This window comes from Mytilus californianus, unplaced genomic scaffold (assembly GCF_021869535.1).
Source record: "Mytilus californianus isolate M0D057914Y unplaced genomic scaffold, xbMytCali1.0.p SCAF_5, whole genome shotgun sequence".
NCBI lineage: Eukaryota > Metazoa > Mollusca > Bivalvia > Mytilida > Mytilidae > Mytilus > Mytilus californianus.
Genome location: NW_026262701.1, coordinates 27843108 through 27867041, shown reverse-complemented (window position 1 = coordinate 27867041; position 23934 = coordinate 27843108). Strand labels below are relative to the sequence as shown.

Here is a 23934-nt window from a genome sequence, read left to right as displayed (position 1 = left end):
GCAAAAAATGTCTTTTACATGTGCCGAAATGTTCTCGTGCCGATTTTTCTTGGTGTCGAAGTGTTTAGAATTCCCCTCTCTCTCTTTTCATTCAGAATATGCAAATATTTGTCATACTTCATAACTGGTAATATTAAGGTTTTTGTTGGCAGTTAAACTGCCATATGCTAGCACCCTCGATTTGCCTTTTTCTTAAAGAATACAGAAATAGGTGCCATTGTTGTTATCTAGCAGACTAATAGGTTATTTATAACTAATTGGACACTTTTTTCATACTTTTAATTCTGGAATACAAAAAATATGACCAGAATAACCTTAATTGATCGTCGAACAACGTAAAAGAATTGACGTTGCACATAAGAAATAGTGCTCTACAGAAATTCGTACATTGTTTATTCATCCCGTGTGCTTTTGGTTAAGATGTCAAAGAACAATTGCATGAAATATTTAATCGCCGAAAATCTCTTAATACAAGTCGTTTACATTTCCCAAATGGCAAAAGGCGTAGGAATATTGTTTGGCGGCAACACGGAATTGTACATTTTTAAAGTAAAATGAGATTTTATAAAATAAATACTTACCATCATAAATTCTGAGTACATCCATCTGCGCAAGTCTGACAGGCGGAAAACCCCAAATAAAAATATCCAATGAGAAGAGGGATGACCAAGCAGTGCCCGTATAACCATGCCTTTATATCATCCATTTAATTTCCTAAAGTAAGCAAGAAGCCCCAGGAAAAAAACAGGGGATGAAGGGGAGGTTGGGAGGGACCTTTAATTTATGATGGTAAGTATTTATTTAATAAAATCTCATTTTACTTTAAAAATGAACAATTTTATGTCAATAAATACGTTACCATCATAAATTCTGAGTAAAATATAGAATCTAACGCAAAGCTGAATCCCCTGAACCAGAAGATGCAGGAGGAAAAACAACTCTTTGTGCGGAAACTAAAGGTCCTAAGTAGTACAAACTCTGAGCTTGAGTAGATAAAGACTGCAGACAGTGAGAGGTTCTCCAAAAACCTGCAGATAAGACTTCCTCTAAAGAAGCGTTAATAAAAAGGGCCCAGGAGGTGGAAATAGCTCTAACATCAAGGGCTTTAACATGCATACTATTCAAAAGTTCTTCATTAGAAGAATTGTAAGCTAATCGAATAGTTTTACAGATCCAATTTGAAATGGTTTTAGCAGACAAATCTTGTTTTCCTTTGTAAATAGGAACAAATAAGTTAAACCTGGAATTTCAGGAGGTGCGGAGACTCTGTGTTCTCTGAAGATATAAAAGTAAGACTCGGATAGGACAGAGTACTTTAGAACTTGAATCATCAGGAAGGGCTGGAATCACTATCGGTTCTGAACCTCTGCTCGGAATTTGATTTTTGGCTAAAAAAGCTGGATCCGTTAATAGAGTAACAGTTGACTTATCCCTATTAAAACGAAGGCAGTAATCAGCAGTGGAAAACGCATGAATTTCACTTCTTCTTCTACCAGAGGCTAAGGCAAGTAGAAAACAACACTTATACGATAAAAACTTGATTTCAACCTTTTCAGCAGGTTCAAAAGAATGGGTTTTTAAAGCTGATAAAACTACACTCAAATTCCAAGACGGGATTAAAACTCTCTGTCTAGGGCGTTCAAAAGTGAAATTCTTAACTAAAAGAGAAATGAATTCATTATTACCAAAGTCTGGACCTCCAGACAGTTGAATCGTCCTAGAAATAGCTGATCTAAAGCCTTTAATTGTAGAGGGAGATAATCCTTTCTCTTCAAAAAGGTGGATCAGAAAGTCTGCTAGTTGCTGTACAGAAATTTTGAAAGGATCAATTTCCTTCTCACTACACCAGCTACTGAAGATAGTCCACTTGGCATCATAGACGATGTTAGTGGAATCTCTAACTGCTCGGGAGAGATGTCTGGCTGCGCATTCAGAAAAACCTCTCTCCTTGAAGCTATTCCTGAGAGAAGCCACGCGAACAGATGTAGCTTCTCTGGATTGGGATGTAGAATCTTGCCCTTGAACTGGGACAGAAGGTTGTGTCGTACAGGTAGAACCAGTGGACGAGCACAAGACAGATGAAGAAGATCTGGAAACCAGGCTTGTTTGGGCCAAGCTGGAGCAATAAGAATGATCAACCCTTGCTCTGCTGAGATCTTCCGAAGAACTTCTGACAGAAATCTGAACGGAGGGAAGGCGTAAGCGAACATTCCGTCCCAGGGAACACTCATGCAGTCTACTGCGTAAGCTTTCGGATGTGGTACAGGAGACATGAACACTTGAACTTTGTAATTGAGGCTTGTTGCAAACAGGTCTACACGAGGAGACCCCCACTGAAGTGTTATTGCCTGAAATACTGATTGGAGAAGTTCCCACTCTGTATTGACTGGGGAAAGTGTCCTGGACAGAGCATCTGCTAACACATTGAGTTTCCCTGGGACATGACGAACTACAATCTGTAGGTGAAGGTGATTGCAAAGAAGGAGGATTTCTCTTGCTAAAAGGAACAGCTCGTAACAATGAGTTCCCCCTTGGTTTCGCAAATAAGCCACCACAGTGGTGTTGTCCGATGCTAGAACAAGAGATTTGTTCTGCAGTAGGGACTGAAAGTGAGACAGTGCAAGAAGAACTGCCTTCATTTCTAGTATGTTGATGTCTTCCTTCAAAAGATCTGGAGTCCACACACCTGAAACTGAAAGACCTTCCAGATAAGCTCCCCAACCGAGGTTGGAGGCATCTGTGAACAGAGTCTGATTTGGAACTGGAGAGGACAGAAGTTGGCCTCTCAAAACGTTTGCTTGAGAAGTCCACCAAACCAAATGAGGATACAGTTCCTGATGAATTATTGGAACTGGAAATTCCCAATCCTGTGAAGCTGGGAGCCAATGTTGATGTAGATAAAATTGAAGAAGTCGAATGTGAAGGCGACCAAGTGGAACAACATCTGCTAGTGAATTCAAGAGACCTAGCAGTTGTGAAAACTGGCGAGCAGTAACTGTTTTTTGAGATAGAAACAGAAGAATTTTTGAACAAAGATTCTGAAACTTTTCCTGAGAAGGTCGAACTATGCACTGATGAGTAAGGTAATGTTCGCCTAGGAAAATAAAGTCCTGAGACGGAATAAGGTCTGACTTTTTCCAAGAGATGAGAAACCCCAGAGAGAGAAGCAATCTGATGACTACATCGGTATTGAGATGGAGTTTCTCGGGAGAAAGTTCCTTGATCAGTGAGTCGTCCAGGTAAGAATAAATCTGAATAGCCTATAAATGAAGGTGAGCTATGGCTACCAGCATGAGTTTGGTAAAGGCTAGGGGTGCAGTTGACAGACCAAAAGGGAGAGCTCTGAATTGGTAAACCCTTTTGTTCCAAACAAACCGAAGGAATTTGCGGTATGAATGGCAAACTGGAACATGAAAATAAGCGTCCGTCAGATCCAGGGATGTTGTCCACATACCTGGAAGAATAGAAGCTCTGATTGAACGCTTGGTCTCCATTTTGAAATGGGGAATAATCATGTAAGAATTGAGGATAGACAAATCGATGACTGGTCTCATTCCTCCTGTCTTCTTCGAAACAAGGAAGAGACGAGAATAGAAACCTGGATCTATTGAAGATACAGGGACTTCCTCCACTGCCCTCTTTGTCAAAAGAGTCTCTACTTCTGTTGACAGAAGAAGAAACTTCTGTGATCTTGAGTATTGAACAGTGGGATAGGAACAGAAGAAAGAGGAGGTTGTTCTTTGAATTGAAGAGTCAATCCCCCTCGAATTACTGACAGAACCCAACAATCTGAGGTAATACTTGTCCATTTTTTTTAGAAATGAGTTAACCTCCCCCCTACTGGCAATTGAGAAAGAGGAGTTTTGTAGTACATCTCTGGATTGGGTTCTGACAGTAACGTACGAGGGGGCAACTTCCTAGGAAGAGGGATTGGCCCTCTTGCCACCTCTCTTAAAACTGTTAGGTTTAGACTTAGGGATTGAAGACTTCTTAGGTTTATTACCTCCATCATTAGTCATTTTCCTCCTCTTCTCTTGAGAATTATAAGATGAGCCTCCAGCGGAAGAATAACTACCTCGTTTAGAATTATTTCCAGAAAGAGATACAGTCACCTTCACTGGAGCTGGGGTTTGATTGAGATGCTTCTGTACCTCATTAAGTGGCAACCTTGACCTCTGGTGGAAGAGAAGAGTCTTTAAGGACTAGAGCAACTGCAGTTGAAAAGTGTTCAGCAGTGCCTAAAACATGAGACGCATTCTTGAGAAGGTTCTCTGTTTTGGACCAAACAGACTGAGAAAGACGCAGTCCATCGGCAGCCGCGTTTAGAAGCAATCGAAGATGAAAAAACCTTGTCACATTTGGGTACCAATTTACCCAAGGTAGAATCAAAGATATCATAATCTTTAGAACGGAACTGCTCAGTAAATGAGGCAAGCCCAAAACCACTCACTTGGGAAAATTGGGACTCATTAGCCACAATCCCATCATTGATGATCTGCAGAGAAGTAGACATATGGTTGGATTGTGGAAAACTAGTATGTGACTTAGCGTTGTCTATAGACAGACCACATGAAGTCTCGAAAGTAGAGGTAAGTCTCTTGGGTCTGGGAGGAGACTGACATGGTACCTTGTTGACGTCTCTCATAATGGTATAAACAGAATCTCTAAGATCCTTCAAAGTAGAAGGAGTATCTTCAGCCTCAGGATCCTTACTGGAATTGGTAGAAGAATGACCAATTACAGAAGAAGAGATAGACACAGGAACAGAAGGTTGAGAAACATTCTGAGAGACCTGAGCTGGATTATCACCTTCAGAAGTAAAACCTTCTTCCTGACTGCCTGGGGCCACCTAAAAGCGTTCTTCCTCATCACTGTCCTCCGGGTCACTTCCAATATTATGATCTGGAAGGAGTGAAATCACTGGAAAATTTGACTCATTGGCAATGTTCTCTAGCGTACCCAGGCGGTTGGAGAAAGACGTCAATTCAGAAGAAATAGACTGACGAAAGTCGTCCAGAATACTCTTGAACCCATCTAAAGAGGGGCCAGAGTCAGTAACCTGATTAAACTGATGCCTAACAGAAGAGGTAGGCAGAGCAGCAGGTACAGATACACTACTACAACTACTAGATGACACTGTTAAAGGAGGAGCAGGAACTGACAGATTAGATGTAGTACTCTGAGGAACAATAACTGGTGTGGTAATTGGTCCACAATAAGGCCAGAAACCTGGGAAAGGCTGACCAGGAACCTGACTAGGAAAAACCTGATTAGGAAACCCTTGACCAGGAAACCCTTGACCATGAAACACCTGACCAGGAAAGCCTGAATAAGGATAACCCTGAGACCAAGGAGGTCTAGACCAAGACATGGCGTTACTAGCCGAAGCAGGTAAAGTGAAGCAACAGTATGACGCTGGTGCTCTAGACCCAGGTAAGTTAAGACCCATAAAAATACCAGGGTAAGATGAAATAGACCCAGTGGTGTCAACTGGCCTAGAAAATGTGTGCGTAACAGTGGCAATGGTAGGGACACCTCCATGATAACCGACAGAACCTGTATTGAGGGTCTGTTGACCGGTCTTAGTAGTCACCGAAGTAAAAACGTCGGTTAGTTGACTACTAATAGGAGGAGTTCCCTGCCTTACCGTTGTTGCGGTAACAGTAAAGGGTAACGAACCGTCTAAAAAATCATCATTACCTGTAATGGCCTCGAAAGGACTGGAAGCATTAAACTCCATAATTAAATGAGTATGAAGTTAAATACTTATAAAATATATTATTATAACAACAATAATTAATAAACAATGGTATGGGGATATCTACAATATTCACTATCGAAAAAACAAAAAACTTAAAAGTCTTCTCTGTAACACGTGTGTCTCGATGCGCAGGCGGAAATTAAAAGGATGATATAAAGGCATGGTTATACGGGCACTGCTTGGTCATCCTCTTCTCATTGGATGATATTTTTATTTGGGGTTTTCCGCCTGTCAGACTTGCGCAGATGGATGTACTCAGAATTTATGATGGTAGCGTATTTATTGACATAAAATTACAGTAGTCTAAGTTGGCGGTAATTTTAACTTAGAAGACGAAACGTACCTTTTACATTTGGAGGATTCTGATGATGGAAAGGTAATTATTGTTAATAATGATATTCTTTTGTTTGAGATGATTGTGATTTTTTAATTGATTTCAATTAAATGTATGCACATTTGAATTCCTTCCTTTCATATTATTCCGTTTATCACATAACAGACCTTGTTAAATAATGAGGGGGGGGGGAGTAGGAGGGATCCTGATCCCGAAATCCCGGGCTTAAAAACATGGAATCCCGAGGTCCCGAATTTAAAAATATTTAAATCCCGTCATCCCGAAATTCGAAAAAAGAATTCCCGGATCCCGAAAGGATCAATCCCGAAATCCCGAGCTTAAAAACTACCGATCCCGGAGTCCCGATAAAGGTCCTACCTTTCTCATTCTTTTGTAATTTCCCGTGTCCAACTAGACTTCATTTCCAGTTTTCACGGCACAATAATTTGACTTTCACGTGTTACGCTTACAAAAAATCGGCAATCCCGCGTCACGCTTAGACCCCAATGAGACCCACTTTCAAGATGTCAAACTTGCCGAGAATGAAAGTAGAATGTGATATGGATTTTAGACTCAGAAAGATCGTTGATCATAGTAAGGCACAATGTAGAAAAACTGTTTATATAAAAATTAATAACACACCACATAGCATTAATAAGGGGTCCGACGACTTACAGAAAAGGGCGACGATTTACAGAAAAGAACAGAAAAGGACCGAAAAGGACGAAAAAGAATAGAAAAGAACCGAAAAGGAAATCATTTTTTTTTGCAACCGAAGGAGACTACCAAATTGCAAAATCATTAAAGTCTATAAATGAAAAGATAGTTTCCAAAAAAACTTTCTTATTAGGTTTTGAAACCTTGTATTGCGACAGGACTAACTTACAATTGAAAAATTACCCTCTTATTATTACAGGTAGGGTCGGATGCCTATCTTATATACTACAAATAGGGCTATTCAAATGAATTTTGAAAAAGCTCATACATTAATTTATATGTTATATCTATTTAAGTATTTAACAATATCGACTGCATCTTTCATCCGCTTTCTCTTCCCTTTCCCAATCTGGTGGATTTTTTGCCTCTCCAATCTGTATAGACTTAATCAATTTTCTATCTCCATGTGCATTTCCTCACTTTTTTCATTATCCTTAGATCTCTTGTTTAATTTCTCTTTCTACTTCATGCGTCTTACTATCTCTCTGGCACCCTTTCTCATTTAACTTATAAATATATAGACGAACTATTTACATATATATACATATAATTACATTAAATTGAGCACAGGTTTTTTTATTTGTTAATAATCTCCATGCACAAGTTATTGCTATTTAAAAAATATAATATGCATATAAATGATAATTTATCATACTGGTCCAATTTTAATTTTTTAAATTCGACCAGGCCTTGGACAAGACATTTTCGAAGAAAGAACTAAAATAACACAGAGGTGTACTTTCTAGCTCATCTAGCCTTAAGCGTCATGCCAAGTATTGTCATTACTTAAAACCATTGGATATCAAAAAACCATTAGATATCTTCTAAGAAACAATTTCGACACTTAAACGAAATCTTTTACTAATGATACTGGGAAGATCCATAAATAATTTACAGTTTTTGTGGTCAAACCCAAGTAAGAAATGACCACCACAAAGGAACATAAATAGAACCATACACATAGTACATGAATGCAGGTTGTCAGATACCATCTCGCATATTAAAATCACATCATGCAGAAATGACCTAATGTGTTCCTCTCCTAATTATGAGTTTTGCAGCAATATCCAAAATCAAAGTTGTGGAACATATTTTATTAGAATCGTTGGTAATGCATGCAATTAGACCTGACTTGCAATTAGTGTCTCCTCCATGAGAGTCTTGAACATTAAAACTAAATATTAAATAAACGACACTGCTAATGTTTAGTGTTTGGTACAGGTTGGCTATCACTGCACAACACAGTTTAACCATGGAAGTATTATATGTCAATATTATACTTCCATGGTTTAACATAGAACCCTATGGGAAAAACAGAGAACTATTTTTGTCAGAAAACACTGTCAAACATCCAAATATACTATCCACACTGATCTGTGTCCACACTTTTATAGTTTTAAAATAAAACGAAAAACGCAGAAAGGGAGAAAAATCAATATTTAAGGACAATTAATATTAAGGAGTTGATTTCTAATTAAGTTATCTTAACATATTTGTCGGTTGTATATGGCTGATCTATTTCCGCTAACATTTTCTTCAAATCTATAATACTTTTCAATAGTCAAAAATCAAGTTTACAGTTTATTTAATAGTCAAAAATCAAGTTTACAGTTTATTTATTTAATGACAATTAGCCGCATCTGGGACTTACATGAATAATACAGTCTCTTGGTCACAGGTTGTTAATTCCTTCATTTCTTTTTAAATTCAAAGACTAATTGCTAGTTTTATTTATAAACAACAACATTATTTTATTAAAATGCTTATTGTATTTCGATACTATGCGAATAAAAGTCTTTGATGTGTACATCAAAAGGCACATTTTGTTTTATGGTGTATAACAGGAGTGATTTATATTGTACAGTGTGCAAATGATTACTTGTACATATATAAATTTTTTTTTTACTGAATACCAAGTTATAATACTGTCTTTTTTTTTGTTTTTGGTGTCCACATATCCCTTTAAAATGCACAATCTAAGTTACAGTTATGCGTTCATTTATTACGAGGAATTGTTAACAATATCAAAATTTCGGGTGTATATAAATATGAAATATATATATGTGTATGCCCTTTTCGGTTCCTTTTCGGTTCTTTTCTGTTCTTTTTGGTCCTTTTCAGTCCTTTTCTGTTCTTTTCTGTAAATCGTCGCTCTTTTCTGTAAATCGTTGGACCGTTAATAAGCACTTGGGGACAGACAAGTTTTTAGTCCGCCCCCCCTTTTTTTTTCCTTCCAAATTCTGTTATTTTTTTCAAAGTTCTGATAATCAATGACCGCTGTGGATAGTAAACTAGAAAATAATAGTAAATAATAAATACATGTCATATCAAGTTTGTTTATGTTGATAAATGACAGAAAAACGTGAAAATAATTAAGAGAAAAACAAAAGCGGATTTTGGAAAAAAGGGGATGGTTTAAAAAAAATGACCTGTTCCTATGATACCTTGATGTCATTTTAAAGTATACAGTTAGGCTCATAAAAACTTATCTCTATAAATTTAATAAAAAAGGACACTTCCAGGTTTCCGAAATTTAAAGACCAAGTCCGTGTAAGAGTTTTTTTTATTATTTTATTTATTTATATTTCCGGCATGTGGAAAGCGGATTATTTTGATTGACTGTTGCGTAAGAAAGGTCATTTTTCACCTATAATTACTAATGAAAAAGGAGCAAGGTAACCATGGGATTATAAAGTTTAAAAAATGTCACTCAGTAATTTATTTTTACCAAAAATATGACAACAATATTGTTTTTTGCTTTTTAACGATCGAAGGTCAAAATTTATCTCGTGATGTCCGGTTCATTCATATATACTGAATAAAAGAGAAGCGTATTTATTGTTTCCATCGCGGTGGACATAGAAATACTTGGCATCGTTTTTCCATGCATGTGTGCGTTCGTCTGGTCTTGAGTCCCTGTCAGACTCACGCGTACACAGACACTGAGACAGTCACAGTGACCGATTGGAACTCTTTAACAGCAACAGAAGCCGAGGCTCACAGGCACTTGTCCCGAGCTTCCAGTCGGTTCCATGAAAGAGAGAAACATACGAAAAAACTCCACATAGGGGAATATATATTTAAATCAGGGCGTTTTCAAGAACTGGCAAGTCATGATACCCGATCCTGCGCCTAAACTAACTTTCAAAATACTGTTAGAAATTTAAGCAGTATAACACCATGTAAAATCTTGTTATCGAGACAAATCAGTTTGTTTTCGGGATCTTATTTTGTTCTTGTTGATCTCGGGAAATCATGGTACCCCATGAGAAATGGTGTACTGTTAGAGGAATCTATTGTACAAGTTGTGTCAATTTTTGACCTTAGGATCAGGATCAGGAAAATAATCCCAGACAGCACAGCTCGCTGCAGCTCCAGTCCATCATTTGACTTACTTGGAAAATGTGGGACTGGCAGACTATATAGAGAGTGTTGAAAGCTTCCTCTTGTATAGGATACCAAGAAACAAGCCTCGGCACAGGCACTTGTCTCTGAAAAAGATTACCTATTAATATAACCATGATAACACAAGGTACCCTACTCGTATTTTTGAGAAATGTCACCCGGTCACGAACTTCCATTACATTTCGAATCTGTGGTTGTCTATCCCACTGAAACTTGTTATCACGTTAATCTACACTAAATTATCTACAATATGGTGTATAACATGCATGTTTCTTTTGTAGGAATCATTTGCAACAGGACTTCCAAGTATGTCAACCGTAATTATTTCATCTTCTCACAGCCCAGTGGAAATGTTAATCATGCAGTGAATGATTAATTATAAAAAGTATTTCCTAAAAACCTGTTAGTTTTTCTCTGAATAGAACTTATCATCCAGATAGTAAATTTGTAAAAGATTCTGTGAAAGAAAATCTAATAAGTGTTATTTGAGGTATGTCTAAAGAGTTACGAGTTTCTATTTTTAAACTCAAATTTTCCACATCAGTCACGTCTCAGTCCTCATAGCTAAACGGACGTGCTGGATCAGCTGATGATTATCTGCTAACTACAAGATGTTACGCTGGCTGTATGGTTCAAAGACAAGCTTCTCCATGTCTACAGCAATCTAAATTAACACCCTACAGTACAACAAGTAAATGGTCCCCATCAGCATTTACACCAAAACCAATTGTGGATGGGGGAGTGTGTTGTTGTCCAGACGTCTGAGGGCCCTGTATCTGAGGTGTTCGGTAAAGGATTATTCGCTTGTAACAGTATGACCAATATCTGTTGCAGGCCACCTTTAACAGGCTTGCTGCAGACATCTAGAACTGTGTCCACGACTCATCCACCAGTAAAACATCGATGTGGTTAAGGAGATGCTCAGCTGATCAACAAGGCCCTGGTAACAGTCATGGTGAAAAGATCTTCATAGTAAAACCAAAATGACCGCCTTCTTCCTGACCAACTTACGACAACAAAAGCATTTTAATGCTCACCATATGCCTTAGGGCACCAAGCCGACTGTGCGAGGGGGTTAATAGCCAGTCAAGATTGTAAAACACACCCACCATGACCATCAAATTTTCCTATTCCACCAATGTCATTCAGACACTCTCTGGACTTTACATATACAATTGAGATAACTCAAAAAATATTTATTTTTAGCAATAAGATTGACCGATCGGAAACTGAGATATGTATAATACCAAAGGGACAATTATTAGTCCCCTATCAACGAAGTCAGGGGGACTGTAGGTTTGCACTCCATTCGTCTGTCTGTCCATCCGTCAGTCCGGCAAATCAGTTTTCCACACTTTTTTTCTTTGTGCTTCAAGATATTGATTTGATATTTGGTATATTGTTTTATCATGACAAGTTACAGATCAAGATCGAATTTTGTTTCGGTCTGATGATTTTGTGCAGAGTTATGGTCCTTGGACTTAGAAAATTCACTCAAATAATTTTTTCGTCATGCTTGAAGATATTGATTTGATATTTGTTATATAGTTTACACCATGACAAGTTATAGATCAGGTTAGCATTTTGTTCCATAGTAGGGGACTATGTATTGCCATGCAATACTCTCAGAATGCTTGTAATTAATCATTTACTACAAGATTAACATTTCCATTGGGATGTGAGAAGACGAAATAGTTATGGTTGACATACTTGGAAAGCCTGTTAAGAATGATTCTGACAATAGAAACAGGTGTTTTATACATCATTTTGTAGATAATTTAATGTTGATTTACGAGATAACAAGTTTCAGCGGGATAGACAAACGCAAAATCGATGTATAATGGAAGGTCGCAACCGGGTGACATTTCTCATATACGAGTTTGGTACCTTGTGTTATCATGGTTATATTAAAGCATATACATGTATGTAATTTTTTTTCAGAGACAAGTGTCTATGCCGAGGCTCGCTCCTTGGTATCAAATACAAGAGGAAGCTTTCAACACTCTCTTTATAGTCTGTCAGTCCCACATTTGCCAAGTAAGTCAAATGATGGACTGGAGCTGTGCTGTCTGGGATTATTTTCATGCTACCACCATGGAAGCCTGATTGGTTCAGGCCATATGAACGAAAAGCAAATGGGTACCCCTTTTCTTTCTTTATTTTTCTTTATTATTTCCTATCATTCTTATATACTTGCTTATACATTTTTGGCTTTACCTTATATGATAACTCTATCTCTTGTGCCCACTGGAAGAGTTGAGTATTGGTCAGGATTGACAGTTCAACGTTAGATGTAGATAATAAATACACTTCTTGCCAGATTTAATTTATATATCAGCAATGTCTCAGGCAAGTTTGAAAATTAGTGGTAATCAACAATTTTCAAAAGCCCCTAGGATATATAAATTATATGGAATATTGCATTGTAAACTATATCAAACATTTATTTCTTCTAGGATACTTATGAAATTTATGTCAAAGGTTAAATATCAGCAATGTAGGGGATGAGTTCGAAAATCAGCCCTGATAGATTAACTGATGAAATTATGTTCCTTTGAAATGTAAATTGTATGGAAAATTGGATTTCAAATGCTCTTGAGCATACCTTTCTTGTAAGATTTTTGAAAATTTAAATCAAAAGTTTTATTAGTAATGTCTTGGATGAGTTGGAAAATTAGTGCCAATCAACTTTTTTTTACAGGGATTATGGCCCTTTGACATGTAATTAATATTGAAAATTCCATTGTAAGCACTCTCAGATACATATACCCCTACATTTCTTGTTTTATATATTTATATATTTATATTGTGTATATCATGTATATCAGAGATTAACAATTTTGTATATCAGCAAGGTTTTTGACATGCATGACAGTAAAGATAATAAGCACAGATCAAAATTTTTGCTCTCCTTGAAAATGTAAATTTTATGGAAAATTGCATTGTAAGCAATCTCCCTACATATCTTGTAGGATATTTATGAAAAAGTAAAGAAGAACCAAAACAAAATTATATTGGAAGTTATTGCCCATGGTCATATAATATATATGCATCGATTGGTGGACAATTGCTGTTTGTTTATTTTGTATCTGTTCTGCATATGGCTATGTAGATGAGGTCCTTTGAAATACCACCAACAGCATACCTGTTTTTTTCTTCAAATTTTAGAAAGTAAAGTACTTATTTACCTAAATAATGTGCACAGCAAAATATAAACAAATTTATGATCATGATGATGTTTAATGGACACCATCATGAGTTGGTCACATGTGACTACAGATATGTTCCAATTGTTGTAGCCACAATCCTGTCATCAACAAATTTGTACTGACCATGAGTAAACAGACACATGCCATACATGTCTTAGTATCAGGATTTGTTTTCCCTTCCTTGTCAACGGAGATCACTCCCAGGTTCTTGGTGGAGTTCGTGTTGCTCCGTCTCTATAGTTTCTAGGTATTGTATTGTAGACTACTAATTGTCTTTTTATTGTTTGTCTTTTTTTTCCATTTAGTTTTTCTATGACTAATGGTTCCCTGTGCAACACAATGTGGGGGATAAGATACAAGATACTTTATTGTGCCAATAACAGCACCCATTACTGAGCAGAATAATCATCATTATTACAAAACAATAGACAATATTTTGAACTAAATAAAATAACAGGTTATTAATGATTATTATGATTGTTATAAAATAAGGTTTAATACAAATTGAATGTAGAAAAAATAAAATCATAAAATAATGCAATGACGAAATTGACAAAATTTTGTAAGGAATTAACTCACTACAACTTAGACCAAATCAGTCATGAATCCATGTGACATGACAAGGTAGAAATACTGGCATATGTATGTGAACCTGTATGTCCGTTCTTCCAAACACTCTCACAGGTACAATTCTCACAAGATTTTTATTATACGACCGCAAAAAAATTCTGCGGTCGTATATTGCTATCACGTCGTCGTCGTCCGAAGACATTTGGTTTCTGGACAATAACTTTAGTTTAAGTGCATGGATCTCTATGAAATTTAAAAAAAGGTTCAATACCACAAAAGAAAGGTTGGGATTGTTTTTGGGGGTGATGGTCCCAACCGTGTAGGAATTAGAGGCCAAAAAGGGGCCAAAAACAAGCATTTTTCTACTTTCAGGACAATAACTTGTGTATAAGTATTTTGATTGCTCTGAAATTGTACCACAAGGTTCAGTACCACAAGTAGAAGGTTGGGAATCATGTGGGGGTTATTGCCCAAACCATTCAGGAATAAGGGGCCAAAAAGGGTCTAAAACAAGCATTTTTCTAGTTTTCAGACAATAACTTGTGTTTAAGTGTATGGATGTGTCTTAAATTGTACCACATTTTACGAAAAGAAAATTTCTTCAAACGCTATTTTTTTGGAGGGGGGATAAAAAAAAAAAATTTTTTTTTTGGGGGGGGGCGATTTTTTTTCCCTCAAGATTTAAGAAACTTAAAAGAAAATTTCTTCAAATATCATTTTTTTGGGGGGGTGTGTCAATTTATTTTCCCTCAAGATTTAAGAAATTGTCAATTTTCCTAAGAAAATTGGGGGGTCACAATTTATTCTTTGTATATAGTCTTAAAACAGATTTACTAAGTTTTGCGCAACAGCACAGTGTAATGCACAACAGCAAGAAATCTTCAATTGAATATAAATTCAAATCATATAACCAATTTCAAGTTCTTTGACTACATTTATTCTGTGTCAGAAACCTATAATGTGTCAAATATTTAATTGCAATCCAAATTCAGACCTGTAACAAGCTTGAATATTGTGTCCATTTTTGCCCCAGCTGTTCAGCTGCCCTCGGCCAAGCAGTTTATTCAATTTGTATCAAAGGTTTATATTAGCAATGTTTGGGACAAATTTCGAAAATTACCTGAATTTTGAAGTGTGTTCACTCCACTCTTTAAAATGAATTGTTTTTCTCGTAATAACATCATTACTTTAGAATCCCTTACAGTAAGCAAACTAAATTTTTTATATAATCTATATTGTGATATAAGCTATTTTAAACTTTAGGAATGATAAATGAAATTTTTTTTTAAAGAAATTATCAGACAATTCAAGCATCATTGATAGTTGTGTTAAAAAATAGTCTTGCTCTTCTTTTTCATCTGTTTAAAAAAAGAATTGACCCAGAGTGTATAAACAGGCTTGGCAGGGTTAGGGGAAACCAAATTTTTGAATTTTTGAGTTAAATGTCCTTTGACAGATTGAAGTATATGAAACTGCAGGGGGGACATTGGAATGCTCTTGTTTTATGAATTTTGATTGACCCTTCGGTAACTTTTTCCTCTTTTTTTTCCTGCTTTATGCAGGAAGATTTTAAATCTGAATTTCCTGACCTGGAAAGAACAATAATTGATAATCTTGCCATGCAAAGGCAGGATAATTTTGAATATTCTGCCCTTCAAAATGAAGGATATATGATGATTGTGTATAAAATCCAAAAAAGGGAAGCCTGTCTAGCAACAAGTGAAAATGAATATTCTGCTCATGCAAAAATTCTCCCTCCCTCTAATATTCCAAACAGTATATAATTATAGTATATAGTGAAAAAACAACCAATAAGAGTCCAAACTAAAATTTGAATTTCTAAGAAAAAATGTGTCTGTTTTGTTCAATAAACTTTTGGTTATAAACTTTTCCAGCAAATAATTATTTACATTTTCAAGGGAAAAAAATAATCAGGTGTTCAACACTTATTTATCAATCAACCTAGTAATTTTACACAATGACTTGTCCTCCCTGGCATTTAGGAATAAGTCAATAATTAAAGTATAGTCATGACAGTGGAGTCACCACCTATTGCATTTGAAAATTTGTTTACATATGAAGTAAAAAAAAAACTATTTCCTGTCTCTTCTTATAAAATTTCTCTTTTTTGCAAAAGGTTAAAACAGCAATGCCTGTGCATTGCTTAAAATACTTGGCAGACTGCACATCTTGAATACATGTGAAAAAATTTAATGTTTGCAAAAAAATAACTCCTAAAAAACAAGCCATGATTGATCAGGTTGATAAACATGCTACATACATGACATGTAAATAGTGATCCTTTACCTTAACTAGTAAATAAGTAGATAAAAAAGTAACTAAGGACTATTTTTAGAGAGTTACATTGTAAATCTTCATTGGTAAAAATTTGGTATCTTAATGTTGTCAGACATGACTGCAGTCAATGTACTTAGGGCTGGAGAATCATCCAGTTTTTCCACATTATTACTTCTAGTAAATGCTTGAGATAACATAAGATTTATATAAACCATATTTTTTATCAATTTGAAAAAAAATAAATTCATAAATGTGATTTTTTGTTTTTGTCATCCCAAAGCAAAGACTTAACCATCATTGACCATATATCAGCTTATATAAGTTTGTTACAAAGTTCTCCTGGTAAACAGCATGACAAAATTAAAAACATTTTTTTTTTTTTTTTTTTTGTATGTGTAATTTTTTTAATTCATTTTACATGTGTTTAAGGCCCATATAATTAAATTTTGGTAGTAACACGTCTGCTGATTAGCTGAAGTTTTTTGTCTATTAGCTCATAGACATAATTTTGTCATGTGACCATGACGTCATCAATGTTTTTTCATTATTTACTCCTTAAAAATGGAATTTAGAATTTAAATTATAAGAAATGACTAATATTTTTTCTGTCTATTTGAAATAACCTAAAAAATGTGGTGCACAATTTTAAATAACCCGCTAATGTTTTACCAAAATTATTACATCTAAATATTTAGTAAAATTTAAAACTGGACCTTTTGCTTCTTTTTAAGTAGCAGTGTTTATGCCTTTGATGCAATCATTCGTCTGTTAATTCCAAATTTGTTGACAAAAATGCTATAATGAAGACTTTATATAATGATCTAATACTCTCTTAACAGATTAGAATATTTTTCCTGTAAAATTCAAGGTATCTGCTTTCCAATTATGTAATAAAATATCACGGTTTGCAACCAAAATTTAACTGTTCGTGGGTGTTGAAAAAAGGGGGGGGGGGGGGGGGGGGGGGTAATTGATAAAATAATATGATTTTTTGGAAGAAAATAGAAGTAATTAAAATGTCAATATCCCAGATTTAGTACAGGGTCATCACCTGACATGACCGGTCATCCTATAAACACAGATGTTGATTCTGATAATTTTGGCATCATAATTAGTCCCAAGATCATTAATACAAATGTATTATATATTTCAAGCTACAATAAAATGAATTCACTTAGTCTAATGATTTATTTGTACTACATGTACTTAAATTGGTGATTATTAAAGAAAGATTACAGGCCAAAAGTTTTTACAATAATGGTTAACCGTATAAATTTTTACACTAATGTATTTCTTTCTAAAGGAAAAATAACACTGCTGGAAAAGATTCACTGTTACATATATAAGTAATCAGTTAGAATGTGAATGGAAAAGATTCACTGTTACATATATAAGTAATCAGTTAGAATGTGAATGGAAAAAATTCACTGTTACATGAATAAGTAATCAGTTAGAATGTGAATGGAAAAGATTCACTGTTACATATATATAAGTAATCAGTTAGAATGTGAATGGAAAAGATTAACTGTTACATATATAAGTAATCAGTTAGAATTTGAATGGAAAATCACTGTTACATATATATAAGTAATCAGTTAGAATGTGAATGGAAAAGATTCACTGTTACATATATAAGTAATCAGTTAGAATTTGAATGGAAAAGTTTCACTGTTACATATATAAGTAATCAGTTAGAATGTAAATGGAAAAGATTCACTGTTACATATATAAGTAATCAGTTAGAATGTGAATGGAAAAAAAATCACTGTTACATGAATAAGTAATCAGTTAGAATGTGAATGGAAAAGATTCACTATTACATATATAAGTAATCAGTTAGAATGTGAATGGAAAAGATTCACTGTTACATATATAAGTAATCAGTTAGAATTTGAATGGAAAATCACTGTTACATATATAAGTAATCAGTTAGAATGTGAATGGAAAAGATTCACTGTTACATATATAAGTAATCAGTTAGAATGTGAATGGAAAAGATTCACTGTTACATATATAAGTAATCAGTTAGAATGTGAATGGAAAAGATTCACTGTTACATATATAAGTAATCAGTTAGAATTTGAATGGAAAATCACTGTTACATATATAAGTAATCAGTTAGAATGTGAATAGAAAAGATTCACTGTTACATATATAAGTAGTCAGTTAGAATTTGAATGGAAAATCACTGTTACATATATAAGTAATCAGTTAGAATTTGAATCGAAAAGATTCACTGTTACATATATATAAGTAATCAGTTAGAATGTGAATGGAAAAGATTCACTGTTACATATATAAGTAATCAGTTAGAATGTGAATGGAAAAGATTCACTGTTACATATATAAGTAATCAGTTAGAATGTGAATAAAGAATATCTGACAGGTTTTTTCAGACAACAATGTCCATGTTTGAAAATCTATGCTACATGTACTTTTTGTACTACCTACATACAAATACCAGTGCCACCTGTTGTTTAATGTAAGCTAAGCGTGCTCATACATTTGTACATAGTGTAAAATAAAACATAACATAATACACAGTGTATTGGTTTTATATGATAGCAACCAAGGAATATAAACTGATGTTTACCTTTTGTAAGTAGTAAACAGATTTCATTGAATGTTGATAACATTTATTGTACATATATGTAACTTATATGAAAAGATTTGATAGGCAATATGTTTTCTGAATTTTAAAATCCAGTTTGAATTTTACACGTTTTTAAGATTTGGTCATGCACAAATGATCAATCAATACATCATGTACACATGTACCTTGTAAAAAATGCATGTAAAAGTTGAAATATATATTTTTATGTCTAATATTTGTTTAGCTAAAACTAGTTATAATTGATTGACTGTATTGAAATTTTTTTTATTTTCAGGGGAAGTTTGATGCAACATGGCAGCGGATATTTTTCAGTGCAAAAACATAAACATCATAGTTTATGTTCTAGTAGCCCTGTTTGGTATTGGATCCTGGGTAGATATAAATGGATTATGGGTAGAACTTCCTGTGATGGTGCCACACCTCCCAGAGGGATGGAAATTACCATCCTATTTGTCTGTCATTATACAAATGGCTAACATTGGACCACTCTTGGTAACTGCAATGTATGTGTTTTGTAAAAGTTACATGAAAGAACGAGTTGCAGTTTATGCTGTCTTAGGCATCGGAGCAACCTCATGTTTACTGTTATCGTTTTTCTGGCAGGAAACAACATACATCGCTGGAGGTTTTCACAGCACAGCTTTATTAGTTCTCCAGTTTTTCCTAGCACTAACAGACTGTACGACATCTGTTCTATTTTTACCTTTCATGGCCACATTTAAAGCAGAATATATGACCGGTTATTTTATTGGTGAAGGACTGAGTGGACTTGTACCAAGTATTGTAGCTCTTACTCAAGGAGTTGGTCAACTTACGTGTAAAAATATATCTAGCTTGAATTCCACAACAAATGTGACGAGTTATAGCATACAACCTATTTATCATAGCATTCGTTTTAGTGTAGAAGAATTCTTTTATTTTCTGTGTGCAATGTTAGTCATTTCCATCGTGTCATTCACTATTTTGAATTACACATCATACTGTAAGAAGGAGAAAGTCAAACATCAAGATGACTATGAAGAAGTTGAGTCGAGCACTGATAATCAAATGATGAGTAGTTACGAACTGAACCCAGATCAAGCTTTTAGTATATCAGCACAAAATTTTGAAAATAATTCAAATGAATTTATAAATCCTTCTGCATTAAGTTCAAGAAATCAGCTCATGAAGAAGAACAAACAACTTGATATTGATTCAAAATCAGTAGATATAATTCAATTCCGTGAAATATTGTCAACAAAGCTCTTTATATATTATCTAGTCTTAACTGCATGGGTAAACTGTCTTTCAAATGGAGCACTGCCGTCCCTACAGACTTACTCAACCTTGCCTTTTGGGAATGATGCTTATCATTTGTCTGCCACTTTGGCAAATATAGCCAATCCTCTTGCCTGTATGGTGGCATTTTTCATTACAGTAAAATCAAGCATTGTGATCTCAGTTTTAACATTCCTAGGAACTGCCATAGCTGGTTACATTATATCTTTAGCTGTAGAGAGTCCTAATCCAGTCCTGTATAATACTACAGCAGGCTCTGTGATAGTGGTAAGTATCCATAGCAGGTTACATTATATCTTTAGCTGTAGAGAGTCTGAATCCAGTCCTGTATAATACTACAGCAGGCTCTGTGATAGTGGTAAGTATCCATAGCAGTTTGCATTATATCTTTAGCTGTAGAGAGTCCGAATCCAGTCCTGTATAATACTACAGCAGGCTCTGTGATAGTGGTAAGTATCCATAGCAGGTTACATTATATCTTTAGCTGTAGAGAGTACGAATCCAGTCCTGTATAATACTACAGCAGGCTCTGTGATAGTGGTAAGTATCCATAGCAGGTTACATTATATCTTTAGCTGTAGAGAGTCCGAATCCAGTCCTGTATAATACTACAGCAGGCTCTGTGATTGTGGTAAGTGTATAGCTAATTATAGGTTATTGATGGTGCAAACAAATTACTATAATGAAATGAGATGTATGGTATACATCAAAGAGAGCAACCTAAAGATTATTTAACCAAAGGACATCTAGAGGGCAACATATAGTTTAAAACAACAGACAAGTGTCTATATAAATTGTCAAGCTCTAAATCCTTCTGAGCATGCTGAGTCTTACTAATTAGTAGAAATCATCAAAGATCCAGCAGCTATTAAATTAACACTCAATTCTCCAAATAAAGAAGAAAATTAACATATGACATACATTTGTACAATTACTACTGAGAAAAGTCATGACTTGGGGACAGACACAATATACTATCCACCAAATATTTAAGATATCATATATATATCAAAAACCATGAAGACAATGAAAGAAGTTAGAAGAGATGATTCAATTTGTTGGTGTGTTTTTGAATTTAAGAATCTCCGTGTTATGAATACCTGTATTATCATGATCCTTTATATTTTCACCAGTCAGATATCTGCATGGAATCAATAATAACATGTAGAAATGTATCCTAAGATATTATTGAATATTTGTTTTAGGTCTTCAATCGTTTATGTGTACATGTTAACACTGTCACTCCAGAAGAGAATTTTATCCTTTCACTTGCTTTATATTTAGTGTGTGAAAAGTATGTCTAGTAATAAGGGACAATGTCTAGTTCTTAAAGTTGCATACAACAATATTTACTTCATGTTTTATTAAAAAAAATCAAGACATATTGTACATGTCATATGTCATTTAAACAGTTAATAGGAGGAAAAGATAAAAAATTATCTACATTCTGAAAAATATATCTTAGTATTTAAAGTACATATTGATTGCTTCAAAAGTAATTAATTTGCAATAATATATTATTGAAAACTTTTAATTTTCGATAAGGATACATTTTAGTCACTTCCATTTCAAGTTAAAATGTAGGTCAAAACTGTCAAAAGTCTATATTTAATGACCCTTGTTGACCTTGAACACCATAATACATTGTACTTAGGTACCAACAAATTTATGACCCAAAAATTGACATTAAATAAATTGAACACATGTACTACTTAAGTTAGCTGGGGAAATTTAAGTACCATTATATCAATATTATATATTATACCCCATATCCTTTGTTTTTCTATTGTGATCTCAAGTGTGAAAATTTTTCAAAACAAACCCCTCAATAAGAATTTATTTTTTAACATAATAACCATGATAACATCGTAAACTCTCAGCCAATATGTTTATGATTTACTTCACCTTGTTTATTTTCTTTATTTAGATTGCTGCCTGGATATTGGTTGTGTTCATATTAACCTTTATCAAAGTTTCCATTGCTGGAATCTTCAGAGAAGAAGGTAAAAAAGCTCTATTATGGATTGGTGGCATATCTCAAGTTGGTTCAGCTATAGGAGCAATAGTAACATTTGTATTGGTTAATGTGTATGAGATGTTTGAAAGTGCTCCTACATGTCCATCATAATTATACATCATGTACATGTTGTATTTTTCATTGTGTAAATAAATATCTGTTTTGTTTAAACAATGCTAAAAGGTGTATGTTTTTTTTTTACAATGAAAATTAATTTACTAGTCTAACATGTCTAAGGTGTATGGGTTATCTATTTTTCAATGATCTCATCTTTTTAAAAATAAGAAAAAATGCTATGAATATGGGATTGTTCTTTTTATAAATTCTCTAATATCATCAATGTCTAGGTAGTTCTTTTTCTATGTATCAAAATCATTCATATAATATTTTCTTTGCTTAAAGAGCTTTAGGTTGCACTTCTGTAAATATAGACAATGCAATTTCCCATAGGAACTCCTTTTACTGTAGCACTTTTACTATGAAGTTTCTTAAAAATTTATATCCTAGAATGGAAAGCTCATATGCACTGCTATTTTTTTCAAAGTCCAAAATATAGGGCTGTGCAGCATATTTTCAACATTTATATTATAGTAGGTAAACAAAACAAAATATCTATGAATATTATATATCTCCCCAAAAGAGGTGTGGTTTGTGAAACAGCTGTAATTACAAAGTGCAACCTATAAACAGAAATCATGAGAATCAAAAAGTAACAAATGTAGTACATGTCTAATGGTGTCTGTAGTTAGCTTTTATTACAATCATAAAGTCATTTGCTGTGACTTTATCTATAGATATGTAAAAATCATGATAATAGGACCAAACATCTAATGACAGGTTTATACCCACCATATTGTACAGCTATCTGGCTTTTCAGGGAATAAGATGAGTGTGAAAAGAATTTGGTTGCTGAGATCCGCATGGAATCTGATATGTCTTTGAAATTTGTTACTACTGACATCTAGTCTAATCATATTGATATTAGTAATGTTTTTTTTCTTCAAATTTTTAGAAGGGTTAGAATAAGATGTCAACCCATTTTGGATTAGAATTTGTAAAGAAAAGTTAAATTTCTTTAAAATTCAGTAAATTGGATTGGTATTTTTGAAAAATGACCAGGACAAGTACATGCAAAATAAATCTTCTTGAGGTTCAAAATCCATAGTTTCCAAAGTTGCTACTTATGTTAACGTAAACAACATACTTGTCAACCTAAACTATCGTCTTTCAAAATCTGAAAAAGAATGGGGTCACTCTATCCCTATTTAATTTTATATTATAGTAAAAGTGCTAACTTGCTGGGTAAACTCGTGCTATTTTGTATGATGCAGAGGTGGGTTTAGAGGGTTTTTCAGGGGGCGCGGGTCCACCTTTTGTGGGAAAAGTTTGGTTGATTATATAGGGAATCACTGAAGCATGACTGCAGCGGGCCTCCTCTTAGGCAGTCAGTGGGCCCCCCTTAATGAAAATTTCTGGATCCGCCACTGTGATGCATGCTAAATTATAGTTCACTCTATACCATGTAAGACTTTACTTTGGAGTCTTTCCTTTTGAAACGGTATACATTAGGGAGCTGCCATTTGGTTTTTATGGGGGGCTAGGATGAAAAATTTTGTCCTGCCTTTTTTTTTAGTTTTAATCTCTGTCCTGCCTTTTTATTTTTTCACTCTATTCGGTCCTGCCTTTTTTTTTTTTAGTTTATCCTGACTTTTTTTTACATAAATTGTCATC

General features: G+C 34.5%; 1 protein-coding gene across 2 annotated transcripts; it reads left to right on the top strand.

The window, feature by feature from the left end:
* The first annotated feature begins 9404 nt into the window (after positions 1-9404).
* Positions 9405-23734, top strand: LOC127702717 (solute carrier family 52, riboflavin transporter, member 3-B-like). 2 transcript variants are annotated; one of them, XM_052207021.1, is made up of 3 exons: positions 9405-9487; positions 19183-20453; positions 22114-23734. In XM_052207021.1, exons 2-3 carry the CDS (start codon positions 19200-19202, stop codon positions 22312-22314), a joined length of 1455 nt encoding a protein of 484 aa, XP_052062981.1. In that variant the 5' UTR covers positions 9405-9487; positions 19183-19199; the 3' UTR covers positions 22315-23734. The 2 variants fall into 2 exon arrangements, with proteins under 2 accessions (XP_052062981.1, XP_052062982.1); XM_052207022.1 differs by lacking the exon at positions 22114-23734 and adding an exon at positions 20744-20845 and having other exon boundaries at positions 19183-20379.
* The last annotated feature ends 200 nt before the right edge of the window (positions 23735-23934 follow it).